At 53.2% G+C, this 15402-nt stretch overlaps 6 protein-coding genes across 6 annotated transcripts; 4 read left to right on the forward strand and 2 right to left on the reverse strand.

The window, feature by feature from the left end:
- Window positions 1-2325: 2325 nt before the first annotated feature.
- On the forward strand, window positions 2326-3237 carry N7468_001551 (PIG-L family deacetylase; the record flags this gene model as incomplete). The annotated part of the gene is made up of 1 exon (XM_058470848.1): window positions 2326-3237. One exon carries the CDS (start codon window positions 2326-2328, stop codon window positions 3235-3237), a length of 912 nt encoding a protein of 303 aa, XP_058333989.1.
- Window positions 3238-3568: 331 nt separating this feature from the next.
- Window positions 3569-5677, reverse strand: N7468_001552 (uncharacterized protein; the record flags this gene model as incomplete). Its single annotated transcript, XM_058470849.1, has 4 exons — window positions 3569-3922; window positions 3976-4564; window positions 4660-5611; window positions 5671-5677. The coding sequence occupies 4 exons, from the start codon at window positions 5675-5677 to the stop codon at window positions 3569-3571; spliced, it is 1902 nt and encodes a 633-aa protein (XP_058333990.1).
- Window positions 5678-6412: 735 nt separating this feature from the next.
- N7468_001553 (U4/U6-U5 snRNP complex subunit LSM3) lies at window positions 6413-6800 on the forward strand (the record flags this gene model as incomplete). The annotated part of the gene is made up of 3 exons (XM_058470850.1): window positions 6413-6463; window positions 6522-6695; window positions 6759-6800. The coding sequence occupies 3 exons, from the start codon at window positions 6413-6415 to the stop codon at window positions 6798-6800; spliced, it is 267 nt and encodes an 88-aa protein (XP_058333991.1).
- Window positions 6801-7462: 662 nt separating this feature from the next.
- N7468_001554 (putative GTP binding protein (GTPBP1)) lies at window positions 7463-9501 on the forward strand (the record flags this gene model as incomplete). Its single annotated transcript, XM_058470851.1, has 3 exons — window positions 7463-7516; window positions 7570-9088; window positions 9158-9501. 3 exons carry the CDS (start codon window positions 7463-7465, stop codon window positions 9499-9501), a joined length of 1917 nt encoding a protein of 638 aa, XP_058333992.1.
- A 454-nt stretch (window positions 9502-9955) lies between these two features.
- Window positions 9956-10975, forward strand: N7468_001555 (uncharacterized protein; the record flags this gene model as incomplete). Its single annotated transcript, XM_058470852.1, has 3 exons — window positions 9956-10130; window positions 10326-10769; window positions 10830-10975. 3 exons carry the CDS (start codon window positions 9956-9958, stop codon window positions 10973-10975), a joined length of 765 nt encoding a protein of 254 aa, XP_058333993.1.
- Window positions 10976-11336: 361 nt separating this feature from the next.
- On the reverse strand, window positions 11337-14833 carry N7468_001556 (DNA repair protein rad5; the record flags this gene model as incomplete). The annotated part of the gene is made up of 3 exons (XM_058470853.1): window positions 11337-11650; window positions 11703-14339; window positions 14413-14833. 3 exons carry the CDS (start codon window positions 14831-14833, stop codon window positions 11337-11339), a joined length of 3372 nt encoding a protein of 1123 aa, XP_058333994.1.
- Window positions 14834-15402: the final 569 nt, after the last annotated feature.

A 15402-nucleotide genomic window follows, 5' to 3' on the forward strand; every position in this document is an offset into this window, starting at 1 on the left:
GGGCTGACTTTTGGAGGGCCAAGTTAGAGCCTTCAATACAACCTTAGAGGATCGTACAAGCTGAACGTCGGCAGGTCGATCCTATTGACGGAGGTCTCCGCCAATGGAATGTAGGGAGGCAACGGTGTGCGACATGGCATGCCGTAAGGCCGGGTCTCCGCTGGACTTCCTCTTTCGGGTCGATCTCGGACGACCCTTCCGGTCTAGCGCCTCAATTGCTCTTCCAATCCACCAAGGTTCTCTGGCTACTTGCCTCTTTCGCAGTGTGAGTCAGTTATCTGATCGAATTCTGACAGCCCTTCTAAATGGCCTTTGTTAAGCTTGACTGCCTTGGCGGTGGAAGGGCGCAATGTATCTGAGGCGACTACCAATTGCGTCATTCGAGCTCTTCTGCGTCTGACACGGGGTACATCATGCGGGTATCTAGTTTTTGCTTTTTTATTTTAGTCGCCCCTAGATGTTAATTCAACTACTCCAACTCTCGACCTGGAGTAGGATGAAAAGAGCCCTGGCGGAACCCCCCCCCGCGGTTCACCGCCAATAAAGCGCGCACGAAGGGGAAAAATTTCTGCTTTCCGGCTCCATCAACCCCACCAGGACACGAATTTTTTCGACTGGGCCCGGGCAACGTGATGTCTAGAATGAGCGTCAATGGGCCCAAGCGGATTATGTATTGACTAATTCTTTGTCCTCCTTCGGGCGTCCCGTCTTCAAAACTTGGTACCTGCTAAAAGGGTCCTCACTGACCCTCAGCCACAGAATCTATGACAGATACCCGCTTCGAAGGGCCCCGGCCCGGCGTCTAGAAGCTGGCGTGACTTTGATCATGGGGCCACCGAGCCGAATCCGGTCGGATCGAGTATCGGTGTGCTCATCGGAAGTGGTTTCTAATTTGGGTTATTGGATTGTTTGGTGTCTGGTGTGTTTTGATGTTTGGCCGTCGATGACGACGTGACATCGTGTAGGTCTGGTACAAGCATAATAGACAATATCGTAAGATCGCATCAGATTGGCATCATGGCCTTCTGTAGAATGGCATCATCAAAGTGACAGCTGGTACGAGGTAAATTATCCATAGATGGGATTTCATGGACGGAGATGATGATCCATCACGCCTGACGAGTGTGCGGTGGCCGGAGAAACGCCTTATGTCGAGATAATCAGGACAATGGCAACATTCAAGCTCTGCATGACGGGGCGGCGCGGGCTGCCAAAGCCCCAAGGGGCCGCTCTCTCAGACTTCAAACACTAAGCCATTTAATCCAATTCTAGTTGTCTTGTTAGCACCGCCAGAAGAATAGATGCTACATGGTCATACGAGGAAAATACTGGGATAGTTTAGGATGTAGCCGTTCGGGTGAAACAGTCGGTAGCTGCTAGCTAGTTATTGGCAATCATGTTCAAGTTGTTATCAGCGTCAGCTCTGTCAGTGCAGATGATCTTGGTACTCAAATACGGCTCCTGATCATGCAGAGAATATATAGTAAGACCATAGACTCTACTTGACTTCAAATGGAGGGTCGTTGGAATCAGCGTTCGGTCTAGTATATTGCCCAGCATCCGACCAATAAACTCGATCGATCTTGGCCTTCAGTGCGAATCGCTCTGAGGTAGGTTCTTGATTGCCATTCTGCCGACTAAACCCCATTAACATCAACAGCCCGAGGATGCAAAACCTTTACAGTTCAGCTCTGATGCCGAAGTGGAACAGCCAGTAGATCGAAATATCCAAGGCCCGCCAAACCTGATATGTTCGGAATTTCGAGCTGCGATTCGAATAGCAAGGCTGGTTATACATATATACGCAATTGATCTAGAAGAATTAAGCTATGCAGTGTCATGATCTTTTCCCAGTTTGTCGGGGAATCTCGCCACGTGACCTAGTCCGGGGGATCGGCCGTCAACAGAATCATAATTCGAACTTCCCCTTTTTTCAGATTCAGCTCTGGGTCAACAGAGCACTTCGCTAATGGCTGTGTGGCCGGGAATAACCTCACAGGAATGAAATGCCCACGAATCTCATACAACAATCAGAACGCTTCCCCCTGTCGCCCTCAATCCGTCATCTCTCCACCTGCAACGCGTATCGCGAAAACTAGTGGGATGTGCCTGTGCTTCCCCGCCGTCGCATACACCAATTTTTTGTGCGATTGATCCTTCTTATCAAATCGCTCGACTGCTTCAGATAGCAAGAAGGCCTCGAGTGTCCTGTTTCTCAAATTCAATCCTCTCATAAGACTGGAGCTAGCGCAGAGTCGATCTCCGTCGCAAAGCTTAAGGATTACTGGAGCTACTCTCTGCGTCCGTTTACCTTCTACCGCCACAATGTCGTTGCCAACATCCAATTTGACTGCCATTGCAGTAGCCCTCAGTGCGCTTCTCCTCTTCTGGAGCTTTTCGGCGACTTCGTCATCCCCCTTCACCCGCAATTTCCCAAGCCTCCATGGCAAGCGAATCTGCCTCTTAATCGCACACCCTGATGACGAAGCCATGTTCTTCGCCCCGACAGTGCTGGCTCTTACCAAGCCCGAACTCGGCAACCACCTGAAGATCCTCTGCCTCAGCACCGGCGACGCCGACGGCCTAGGCGAGACACGCAGGAAGGAACTCACAAAAAGCGCTCTCCACCTCGGTCTGCGCAGCGAGGAAGACGTCCTTGTCATTGACGATCCCTCTCGCTTCCCAGATAGTATGAGCAAGTCGTGGCCCGAAGAAGATATCTCCGGCCTGTTGGCGACCGCGTTCGCCCCAGAGGTCGCCGCAACTCTAAACGGTACTGCGAAGAAAAACTCGAGTAAACCTCCCTCCGCCACCATCGACGTCCTCTTGACCTTTGACAAAGAGGGCATTAGCAATCACCCTAACCACCGCTCGCTGTACCACGGGGCCCGCCACTTTATACGCAGCCTTATGCAGGATAAAGCTGGCTATGCCTGTCCGATTACCCTGTATACCCTGACCTCGACTCCGATGTACCGCAAGTATGTGGGCGTGCTGGATGTGCCAGTGACCATGGTGCAGGGTGCTCTTGCGAATACCTTTGCGCGGCTGTCAAGGGCGAAGAAGGATGGGGCGGGTCCAGCGCGCTTGCTCTTCGTTAATTCTATTGCGGAGTGGTTCACTGCTCAGTCTGCTATGACGAAGGGGCACAAGAGCCAGATGGTCTGGTTCCGATGGGGGTGGATCACTATTAGTCGATACATGTTCATGAACGATCTGAAGCAGGAGAGGGTCTAGAGTTTCCGGATTTCCCGTCTGTGGCCTGTCCCAGGAGCCCGAATGGTGCATTCACGATATCCCGGCTACAGAGCTGTATATCTCTCAAGAAGAGTAAACATGCTTTTGTACATTTGACTATGCAGAATAATCAATAGGAAATATCGCGATATCTTAGCACGCTCATGTCGTGACCTCTTTGACGTTGCTCATGAGAACCGCTGGTCCAGCGTGGTGGTACACACATCGCTCTTTCAGTCATAAACAGGGGTATCAATGATCACGGTCATGAGGAAGTAGAAGTGCCCGCTTATACTTACACCATGGAAAAGTGACTCGAGTTCCGACCTTCCTAAATCAACGAATCATCATCCAGCCTGTACACACTATGTTTTGGGGACTTCAGCATCCCTAGTGCAGCGAGACGCCCGAATAGCTCTCCGCTAGGATTGTTTTTGGAAGACAATGGGTTGTCAGGCGGATATTCAACGCTGGATGTCCGAAGCCTGAGCAGATGCTTCTTCAGTTTCTCGGAGGGTTCTTTGCGGAATCGGAACACGCGGCGCAGGCAAGGCGCTGTTTTCTTATCATCCAAGAACGGGTATGCAGCGAGTAATTCATCCCATTTGACTTCCTCTCGTAACTGAGGCGTGTCGGCCGGCGCAAAGAGGTTTTTATCGTTTCTATATCGTTTGATTGGTGCGTTCTGGCCCGGTGCCAAATACGGTGCGACCAAGCTGTCTTGCCCTGGAAATTGACCTTATTGCCGTCGGGAGTGGTCAGTACGATCTTTTCTGGAAGGAAATCCTTCCATTCCTGCATCATTTTTGGCCGTTCTTGGTAATACCATTGTTCGTCTGGCGTGCCCGCCCATTCCCGGACCTGGAGGGCGTTGAATATCGTGCGCTTGAGGAGGTACTCTTGTTGGTAAACCTCTAGCCGAATAATCTCATAAGCGCTGATTGCATCTGAGAGATGCGGGGAGTCAAAGTGGTCAGTGTGGTGTAGAACACCATGCTTCCTCGCCGTCCTGATGTCATGGCCTTCTCGCTTTATCTGCCTTACTGCCGCACCCAGTGATGGCTGTAGACATCGAATTATGAGCTCGTATGCCTCCGCCTGCCGTGCTCTTGTTCTGCGCAGCAAGTCATACGCCTCTTGCGCATAGCCCTTGAATTCATCCAGGGTGCCATCCGTCATGCTGATCTTCATCATAAACCGCCATGCCAACATATTCGGGACAACATTATATGGCTCCTCTGTCATAGTGGTGAAGATAATCCGCACCAACTCCGACGAAACCTGCCCAACACTCGCAGCCTCCTTATCCCGCCCTCTAGTCCTCGGCCTGGACAACACAAATGCCCGCTCAAGCAACTCCAGCCACACTCTCGCCTCGATCGGAACCGCATAAGAGTCCGAAACAAATTTCAGCGCATGCACTGCCCAAAAATATCCCCGTTCGTCCCCAACGCGTGCGCAATCCCAAAAAGCAACCGCTGCCCAGGGTACAACGCCGAGCTGCGCTCCATCGGCACCGCAACGGGCCTCCTCTCTAGCTCCCCACTCTTCAACGCCTCCACATCCACATTCCACGCCGTCTTCAACACCCCGTGAATACCATCTGTCTTCCCCATCCGCGCTGCCGCAATCATCAGCGACACATACATCCGCTCGTCAGGCGGTTGGCCTAGCCTATGCCGGCCATTAACCATCGTTTCCACAAAACGCAGCACGTCATATCTGCCCGCGCCGAACCCCGCCCACTCGGGTCCACGCACTCGTGCGTGCCACGAAGACCACTGCGAGAAGCTGCGGTTGCGCAGATGGCGCTCCAGCGGCCGGAGCCGGTAGGCCGGGGCGCCGTCGTAGCAGTGCGACCAGACAAGGCCTTCGGTGAAATACTCGGCGCATGCAGCGTTGGGCACGAGGCCTTCGTGGAAGATGCAGTGCCAGATCTTATGGGTGAGGGCCTCGTTGCCCATTGATGCGGCGCATGCGAGGAGATGTGTGTACTCAGCTAGGCCCATGGCATAGGGGCCATCAATGCGATACTCGCGGATGGTGAGGAGGTTGTGAGTGAACTCGTCGAAGCGGTTCTCAAGGCGCTTGATGCCTGCTAAGAGAGTGGACCAGGGGTGAAGGGCGTGATGCAGGTCGCGGTAGGGCTCGATGAAATGGGCCGGAGAGAGTAGACAGAGGGCTTCGACGAAGACGGTTTCTGGGAGCGTAGAAACGAGCTTTGCTGACCGGGGGTGGATCATGGCGGCCATTACTTGGTCTGGTTGGGCGTTTTCGAGGGTACGGTAGAATTTCTCGGTCCACTCTGCTTCTTCTTCTGGGGTGACGCCTGTTACTTCGGCGTTGACGAGGGCCACATGGAGCTCATCGGCAGCTGTCGAATATCTGTGTACTGGAGGATTCGAGGCATGTTGTGGAATTGATCGGAGAAACGGGCCATTCCTTGTAGTAGATGAGGTAAAGGTGGAAGCCGGTCTTGCGTCTTTGGGGCCGGGACGACTGGGCCGTGAAGAACAGAATCTGGGGAAATCAACTTCAGCGGGTCTGGACTGTGGGGAGTGGATCCAGGGGGAGCCCTCTTCTGTCCAGACAGAAGCTAGACCTCCTCATGGTCGACAACGAAGAATCAAAACAGAAACTTGGATCATTCAGGATGTATGGGAGGACAGGAACAGGGGAAAGGAAAGCACATCGAGGGGACTACTTGTGTTACATTACGCTTAGAGACGCGCCCGGCCACGACTGACAGGGGATCCTGCGCTTCGACCCCTAAGATGAGGGGGTACCTGGTACTTCTGCCGCTGCATAGTTGCACCCATGGAGGATAACCAGATGGTTTCACAAGTAGCAAGAGTTAGATCCTTTGCCAGACCCAAACGCGATCGACTCGCCATATTCTATAGAAGTGCTCTCTAAGTAGCTATAGACACGCGTCCCATCATCAGAAACTGTCAGAGGGAGTAATGGGCCCAGAAGTGGAGAGCCCCAGCGCGGGTACTTCCTCGTGTCCCCAGTTTCCCCAGTCCCGTCACACGTGACCAAACCCGGGGTATTGAACGCTGACTCAGCAATTTTGTCCTATTGGCGCTAGTCCGAATTAGGCATCTGCCGAAGCTCTGATTCTGTCCCACCACCGGGAGTTCGTTATCGATCCTCACGCTCGTTTCTATCCACAATGGCCGACAACGAGGATACAGGCGCCCCTGTAGCGGAGCCTCTGGACCTTGTGCGTCTCTCTCGATGAGATTGTTTTCGTGAAACTGCGCGGCGACCGCGAACTGAAGGGCCGACTCCACGTGAGTATCACCTCTGCCCGTGAGCCTCGTCATGCGATTCCCCCTCCTGACAGAACGACTACGACACAGGCATATGACAGTCATTGCAACCTTGTCCTAGGCGATGTCGAGGAGACTATATACGTCGTGGATGAAGACGATGAGACCGAGGAGAACCTGCGGGTAGGACACCTGGACCGATTATTGACACATTGGCAAAAAACTGACAAATGGGCCCCGTGATAGACAATCAAGAAGCAGGAGGAGATGCTCTTCGTTCGAGGTTAGTGAATATCGCTTCTGAGCACTGCCCCCCTGGCGTTGGCACAGTCCATATTGACTCATGCGGGATGTATAGGTGACTCCGTCGTTTTGATCTCCCCCAGGCCTAAACAGCCTTCCGAATTTGATAGAAGGAACCGGCGTCTGGCGAGGATAGTCCTGTGGATGAAATGGAAAATATGAGATACCACAATCCAGTCGAAATTAGATCTGAGATTCCATGAAAGCACTTTCACGACTCCACCGACTCATAACCGCCTCCCCGTAGACAAACTCCCAAGGCTGACACTGCCATGGATCCCTGTCCCGCTGTTAGTCACAGCACAAGTCCCAGTGTATTCTAAAGGCTTCACTGAGCCTATGGCGTAGTGAGGCGTGGGCTGACGCCTACAAAACGGGAGGCCGACGAGGGAAGCTCCAGGATGACTCAAGCAAATGACTCGCCCACCTGCGACTACAGGTTATCGATAAAGTAGCCCCGATCGCCCCCATCCTCCAAGCTCTCCCATTACGTTTCAACCATACCACAATTCCACTGCTGTTCTTATAACCAGAACAGCCAAGCAATGATCACTCGAATACAGAATTGAACGCGTGCCTTCACCAGACGCGAGTTTCGGATACGTCACCACCTCGAGGAGTCCACCGCAACAGCCCCGCATTCCACCATGCCCACGCACGGGGTAAAATCGAGCGCCGAAGAGCGCAAACGGGGCGAAATAGTATGTGAACACGCGATTGCCCTTCGCGGCTTCGTTCTCCGCTGACCCTCCAGGCTCTTAGCGAATTCGCCGAGTATGCCGAGAAACAGCAATCCCACCGATCTGCGGTGGTCGCGCCTAGTGACAGCGGGTACTCAACGGGTGGCATGTCGCGGGACTTGGATGACCATGCTGAACTCGAGATTCTCGACCAGCTCGGCCTGTCGGATGCACCCCGTACGGCCAAATTGAAGGACCTGCTCCTTGGCACGGGCGATGACACGGACGATCAGCTACAGGATCTCGCGAGCGTAATACAAACCCGCGTTGACGAGGGGTTGGGCGAAACCATATTCGACCTGGGTCTCGAGGACGGCGGTGATTCAATGGGGTTCGACTTGTCGCAGTGGGAAACTGCGCTTCAGCGTCTACGTGAAGCCACCGAGACAATACCAGCGCATTGCCGGGTCCTTCTCACTTACAATGTCGGAGGGCCTGAAGAGGCGTCATCTAAGAACGAGCGGATGAAGGACTGTTGGGGGAAGGTGCTCATTCGGCAAAGTGCCAACAACATGGAGGATATGGCCGAGATTCGAATGGCAGTCGTGGGCAATGTGGACGCAGGCAAGAGCACCATGCTTGGTGTCCTCGTGAAAGGGGGCCTTGACGACGGCCGTGGGAAAGCTCGAGTCAATCTTTTCCGGCACAAACACGAGATCGAGAGCGGACGAACTAGCTCGGTCGGTATGGAGATTATGGGATTCGACAGCCACGGTGATATCGTCAGCAATACCTCGGGCCGCAAGCTTACTTGGGAGGAGATCGGGAAACGGTCTGCAAAGGTGATCTCCTTCTCTGACCTTGCAGGCCACGAGCGCTACTTGCGCACTACTGTCTTTGGGATGCTGAGCAGCAGCCCGAACTACTGTCTACTGATGGTGGCGGCGAATAACGGCCTGATCGGGATGAGCAGGGAGCACCTGGGGATTGCTCTGGCGCTCAACGTGCCTGTCATGGTGATTGTCACCAAGATCGACATCTGCCCGCCTCAGATTCTACAAGAAACGTTGACCCAACTGTCTAAAATCCTCAAGTCCCCTGGTGCGCGCAAAATCCCTATCTTCGTCAAGGATATGGAGGAGACCATCGGTACAGCAGCACAGTTCGTCAGCCAACGGATATGTCCGATTTTCCAGGTCTCCAACGTCACCGGCCAGAACATTGAATTAGTTCGAACCTTCCTGAATATTCTGCCTTACCGGGGCCATTACGACCAGAGTGCACCCTTCGAACTTTTGATCAACGACACCTTCTCTGTTCCTCATGTTGGTACCGTGGTGTCCGGGGTGGTCAAGTCTGGAATGATCCATGCAGGCGACTCAGTTGTGGTGGGGCCTGACTCGCTCGGCCAATTCACCAACACCGTCATCAAATCAATCGAGCGGAAGCGAATTTCTGTGAACATGACCGCTGCAGGCCAGTCCGCGTCTTTTGCACTGAAGCGCGTTCGCCGCAAGGAAGTACGCAAGGGAATGGTCGTCCTGAAGAAGATGGACAACCCACCCGAAGTACATCGCGAATTCGTGGCAGAAGGTATATATTGGCGGACTCTTTTTTTTTTTCTTTTCATTCTCCATCCTATATACTGACCCCTGCATGTAGTTCTAATTTTGTCGCACGCCACCACTATCAAGCCCAAGTACCAGGCGATGCTCCACGTAGGAGCGGTCAGTCAGACCTGCTCCGTCATTGACATTGACCGCCCATTCATCCGCACCGGCGATCGAGCGCTTGTTGCTTTCCGATTCATCCAAAGGCCTGAGTTCTTGGCTGTCGGGGACCGGGTGCTTTTCCGTGAAGGCAAAACGAAGGGTCTTGGCATCGTCAAGAGTATCGGTTACGACCCCAACCAGCCATTAGGCGGCCCTAAGCCTGAGGAGGCTCCATCCCCGATCCCCCAGCCACCAAAGCATAAGCTAAGGGCGCACTACGACTTAAACAGTTAGCATTAGTCTCTTATGATAAGACCATTTTACGGGTTTTCCTGGTGTCTCCTGTATCCTTTGGACTTCGTATGGCCACGTGACGTGACATCATACAATGGCGATCACTGTCGCTTTTACATCAGCCACGATGATCCAATGGCAGTAACAGGCTATGGATATCGCCAGGTGCAAGACTCCGCTGACGTAGTAGGGGTCTATAAAGGGTAAACGCAATCTCGAGCTCTGCCCAACGTAACCCAAAATCAGCTCCAATCGGTGTGCGACAGCTGGAACAAGAAGGGGTTCTGATTCCAACGGAAGCTCCCCCAGACTGACGTATTTGATTCATTGAAAAGAGACCCAAAGAATCGTCATTTCCCCGCAATTGCTCTCCAACTTCCATTCTTACTTAAACTCTACTTCCCGTTCACGAGATTCTTATTGTTGAACCATCAACCCGTCCCTGCATTCAACCATGGAGACTGTCAACCAAACCGTCCATCAAGTGATGAACGTCGCCTCCCAGGCGATCTGGGGGGGCGATACTGCCCAGAAAAATGATAACAATGTATCCCACGGCGAAGAACCTATTTCTGGCGTGCAAGGAAAGGGCCTCGTGAATGATCCTTATGACGCTGGAAATCGCGATGGTATGTGAATCATAGTAATCCTAGTAATCCTCGGTCTTGATACCTCGTGGCGACCACCCTCTCTGCCTGATGACGAGGCATATCAAAGCTCCCCCCCCACTACACATCATAACCCTTCAATCAATGATGCTCTCATACATGATATAACCCTCTTTCACCATCGCAAAACTGGAAGCTTACACCTTGTCAATCCAGAACAACCCGAGGCCCCTTCCACCGACGCAAACACAGCCCCTCAAGAACCCAATCTCTCCGGCGACTCTCTCAACAAAGCCAATGGCACCCGCGAACGCGCCACCAACGGCCTCAAAACCGACAATGTCATCGCCGTCCCCTCACCCTCCGAACAGCGCAACCAAGAGGGCTCCTCCACCGGCTCACAAAGCCAGACCAGCAATCCCGCCCCAACAGCGACTTCATCCAGCGCTGCCCCTACCCCAACAGCCGCCGCCAGCTCCTCGAACGCCAGGCCCGCCAACCCTAACTCGCAAGTAAGCCAAGAGGCGCTGAGGGGCCCGCAAGGCCCGGCAAAGTACTCCGCAGAGCAGTTCGAGCGAGACGAGAAACTAGCCCAGCAACAGAAGCGGTCGAAGCTAAAGAAGGAGGAAGAGGGTTCGGCACCGGCTCGGAGCGAGCGGAGTAAGTTCGTGGCTTGAACTGCGGAATGGCAGGGACGAGTCTGCTAATGGCCATGCGTAGGTGATTCGGGGGGCAACTCATCCAAGAACTCGTCGAAGAGCAGTGATGGGAACGGAAAGACGAGCCCGATGGCGAAGGTGAAGCAGACTCTGAATAAGGTTACGCACCGCAGAGGGAACAGCCAGAAGTCCACTTCGAGCGAGTAGATGTTGAGCTCAAGTGTGGAGGTCGCGCTGTTCGGGCGGACCCTATCTCTGCTGTTCTCTTTTGAATGAGAATGTGGCTATATCTGGCTGGAGCTTTGGGTAGTTACTGATTCTTTCGGACTTCTTTTTAATGTATTATCTACGGATTATTGATATCTATTTCTTTCCTTCTTTTTCTTTTTTCTTGTTTGGCTGTGAATCGGCATAATTTGAGATCTTGCTTTTCAAGCTCTTGAGCCAGCTAAGTGCCTACAACTTTTAATATCAATAAAGCCAAACTGTAATACCAGAATAAGCTTTAGGAACTCCCGAGCATCCTGACCAGGCATGATATAACCTCTCTATGAATGATATATCCTTTCTATTCAAACAGCATCCTGAGCTCCGTAATCCTCTCCTTCTTCTTATCTTCCTCCGGATCGTCACCGCCAACACGCAGCCCAAGCGAGCCAGCGATATTCATCTTCCGCTCTTGGACCCGGAGCATCCTCCCTTCAATAGAGTCCTTGACAATGAAGCGAGTCACGGAGACATCGCGCGTCTGGCCCATTCGGTGGACACGGTCGATGGCCTGGGCCTCGGTTGCGAAGCTCCACCAGGGATCCATCATGAAGACGTTGCTTGCGGTTGTGAGGTTGAGGCCGACACCTCCTGCTTTCAGCGAGATGAGCATGACTGTAGGCGAGGGCTTTTTTGACCGTATTTTTTTTGGAGGTGCCGTTCACACCGGGCATTTCATCTGCGCTGTCCTCGATATCCTCTTCGAAGGTTTCTGTTTGCTGGAATTCTTCGAGGACCGCCTTGCGAGCTTTTTGAGGCATCGAGCCGTCCAGTCGGACGAATGAAACGCCCGACTTGTCAAGTTGCTGACCGATCAGATCGAGGAACGAGGTGAATTGGGAGAAGACGACAGACTTGGTGTTCGGCGGGACACGCGAGAGGTGGTTGATGAGGGCATAGATCTTGGCGGATGTCTGGGCTGAGGGGGAAAGAGGGTTGATCCGTCGAAGAGAGATACGTGGAGCAGGCTGCGAGCGGCCTGGGGCGTCACTCATGCTGGCCTCCTCTACCGGCAGAGCTTGCGAAGCGGGATGCCGGACGACTTCAAACAAGTTCTTGGCGTCTATATCGGCACGGCAGTTGAAGCAGCGTGGCTGGGTGCCTTTGTCCATGTGGTGCTTGACGAAATCTTCGAGACACTTCTTACAAGCGCTGTGCCAGCATGCGGTTACCGCTGGGTTGATCATGGGCTCCTCGCAGCAGATAGGACACTCGCCCGTGGACTCGGTTTGAATTTGGCGGAGAGCATGGGCAGTGAATTTGACAGTGCGGTCTTCCGCCTCTGGGTTTTGCGTTGAAGCTGTGAACTGGTTGATCAACTCTTGGAGATCCATGTCATCTTTGAACTCATTCGTGGCATCCGCCACGGCGGCGGCAACTTCCTCGTCCGCAACAATGTCTTTATTCCGAGTGAGAATCGGGTGGCAGCAGGTTTGACGAAGGCGAAGGATTTGAGCGAAGATAGTCGAGTACGATTGGAGCAGAGTTCCTCTTTCCATGTTGTCATTATAAGTCCTCTTGGCGCGGGTGTAAATGCAGTCGTAGATCTCTCGTTCCTTTTCGGAGAGCTCAATTTCTTCGATATTAATTGTGCGAGGTGGCAGGGGAACAAGGGGGTCACCCTCGGGGGTCTTCATGTTCTTAGTCCTTCGAAGAACTAGAGGCTCCAGCACACTCTGGACTACATTCAATGCGCGCGCATACTCCTTGGATTCGAACGGCACGGTGATGAACGTCTTCCAGAACGAGAAATTACTCCAAGGCTCAACCTTCAAGAACCGTACCAAGCTGAACAGATCCTCCAGTCGGTTGATAATGGGCGTGCCTGTGAGAACCCAACGGTGGACCGCCTTGAGCTCGTAACAGGCACGAGCCGACTTGGAACGACGGTTCTTGATCGTATGAGCTTCATCCAGGATGACCCGGAAGAACTCCACGGAGAACAAGCCGCCAGAAGCACCGGACTGCTGAGCTGCAAGGGAACGGAATTCGGATAACACGACGCCAAAGCTCGTAACGATAACATGCGGCGCGGTTGTGCGTTGTGATGCGCAACAGAGCTCTCGAAGATTTACCGTCTTATCGGCTCCATAGTACATACGGACCCGCATAGTCCCCTCTTGGGATGCCTTGAGCGCTTCGCTCTCCCATTGGGAAAGGAGAGATGTAGGCGCTACAACAAGAGTGGTGTAAGGGGCAGGGATCACACCTGGAGTGTCCGGTAAACGGGCAAGATCGTTGACTGAAGCAGGGCCGTTGGACTCCGGCTCAATCTTATGGGAATGGATCAGACTTAGCATCTCGATGGTCTTTCCAAGTCCCATCTCATCGGCCAAAATGCCACCAAGGCAGTGTTGCTCTTGGGTCGGGAAGTCTACACTCAAATCGCCAGAGTATGGGTTCACGTAGAAGTTCTCGATTCCATCGTAGACAGGGAGATCCTTGTCATCACTGTCCTTCGTCGGCCAGGTATATTCCTCCCATAGTGGATGCATCGAGCGCTCCCGAACCTGCTTTTTGTCCATTTCCTTCGAAAGCATCCAGTGAAGAGCCTGCTTCTGGTACTTTCGGAGACTAAGCCTAAACGTCGGAGCCGGCTCGGCCTCCGGCATGCTGAAATCGAAGGATTGGGCCTTCTGGTAAAGAGCATCAAGCTGATCCTGTTCCAGCTCCTGAGTATCGTCCTCTTCCGAGGACTCCTCCGTATCTTTATTACTCTTCGTCCTCTCCTTTTTAGCCCCATCGTACTGCTCTGCCATCTCGGCAGCGCGCAGCAGACCTTCTCTCTTGTGTTTTTCGGTTGTTGGGTTGATGGACGTTGGCTTCATATCGATGGCAGCAAAAAGCTTGACGAGCGCAACTTGACGAAGCCGCAGGTTCTTCTCCTCCGTGCTTTCCTTCTCTTCAAACAGACCCACGGAACGGTTATCGTCACTCCCCATCCCAGAGAATGGACCGTATTCAAATGCCTCTTTCCGCATAAAGCACCGCAGCTGCAAGAAGATGGTGTCGTTCACACGAAGGCGCTCGTCGCTGTAGACACAGACGGCTTCGAAGTGACACACTTTCTGGTCGATCAGGGTTGACACCCATTCGGCCTCCTCCTTGGGCAATCTCCCTACCTCTTGGCCAGCAACGGTGGTGAAGCGGGTCAACACATCGCTCTTATGATTGACGAACACCCTCCCTCCTTTCCCTCGCCTGGAAGGCGGCTGAGACCGGACACGGTCGATCTTGACTGGGTCGCCATGCTGAAGCAATGCGGGCCCGCTCCGAGTCGCCCAACCGCCTACCCCGAATGTTCCTAGAAAGCGAGACGAGGGGAAATCGACGCAAGGCCGAGTCTGGAGAAAGGGAGGAGCTGGGACCATCCGCACTTCTGCCGTGTGAGATTCCATTCTTTTGTAGACTAGTAGACTTTGTTCGAATGGTAGTCTTCGCCGGCCTCTTCCAAGAGCCATCAAAGTATATGTTCACTGCACGTTCGACATTCTGGGAAGCGGCGGCGGAGATCGTCTGGATCGCGTCGGGGGGTAACTGTTCTCCGATAATACTGGTGAACAGGTCTGCATCAAATCCTTCGGCTGTTGGCAGGCTTTCTGTTGTCGCTGTCACTTGGTCCTGAGTTGGCTGATGCTTGGCGTGGCTACCATTCTCGTTGCCATTCTGGCCTAATTGGGGATATTCGGGCGACGCGTCGCGGCTGGGCAGAGTTCCGTCGGTCAGAGCCGGAGGATGTGGTTCATCGGCAAAGAAGCGCTGTCTTTTGGCTGGCCTCTGGTCTAGCTCTTCGCTCATCGTTGGAGCAACATGTAAGAGGCGAACTTGAAAATGTTGGAAGACGCGACGCGGACGCGAGGCGGGCCGACGTCAGTGATATGCGGTCGTGATTGGAGCGTTTGCAGCCCTTCGGGAAAAGACCTGACTTTTGCTTTTATGTTTGTGTTCTGTCAACCCTGACTTCTTCTATCACTCAATTTTCCCTCGCCCTTGGTTTGAGGAGGTGCAGCAGTGTAGCCGACGCACCTTGCCATTCCTGCTGTCATGATTACTAGCATATGCTGACTCGGCAGAGATTGGGAAAGCCGGAAACTCGAAACCACATGGATGACAACAGCACAAGGACGTAAGGAGGGTCTCGGAAAGCTTCATATTCATATACCTGGGTGTTTTTACAGATAATGCCACAGCTCGTATCAGTTCGTGATGTCGACTACGTTCTGAATACGCTCACCCTCACGAGACGCCAACTGTTCGATGGTGCCGACGAGGCACGTCTCTCCAGACGCTGCCCGCGTAGAACACGACCAGACACTATTTGGGCCCGTATTAAACTGGAAATACTTGCTTCGTCACTTTCAAAAAGG

This window comes from Penicillium chermesinum (assembly GCF_028974085.1).
Source record: "Penicillium chermesinum strain IBT 19713 chromosome Unknown utg000002l:1.0-5270490.0:1.0-5274688.0, whole genome shotgun sequence".
NCBI classification, from domain to species: domain Eukaryota; kingdom Fungi; phylum Ascomycota; class Eurotiomycetes; order Eurotiales; family Aspergillaceae; genus Penicillium; species Penicillium chermesinum.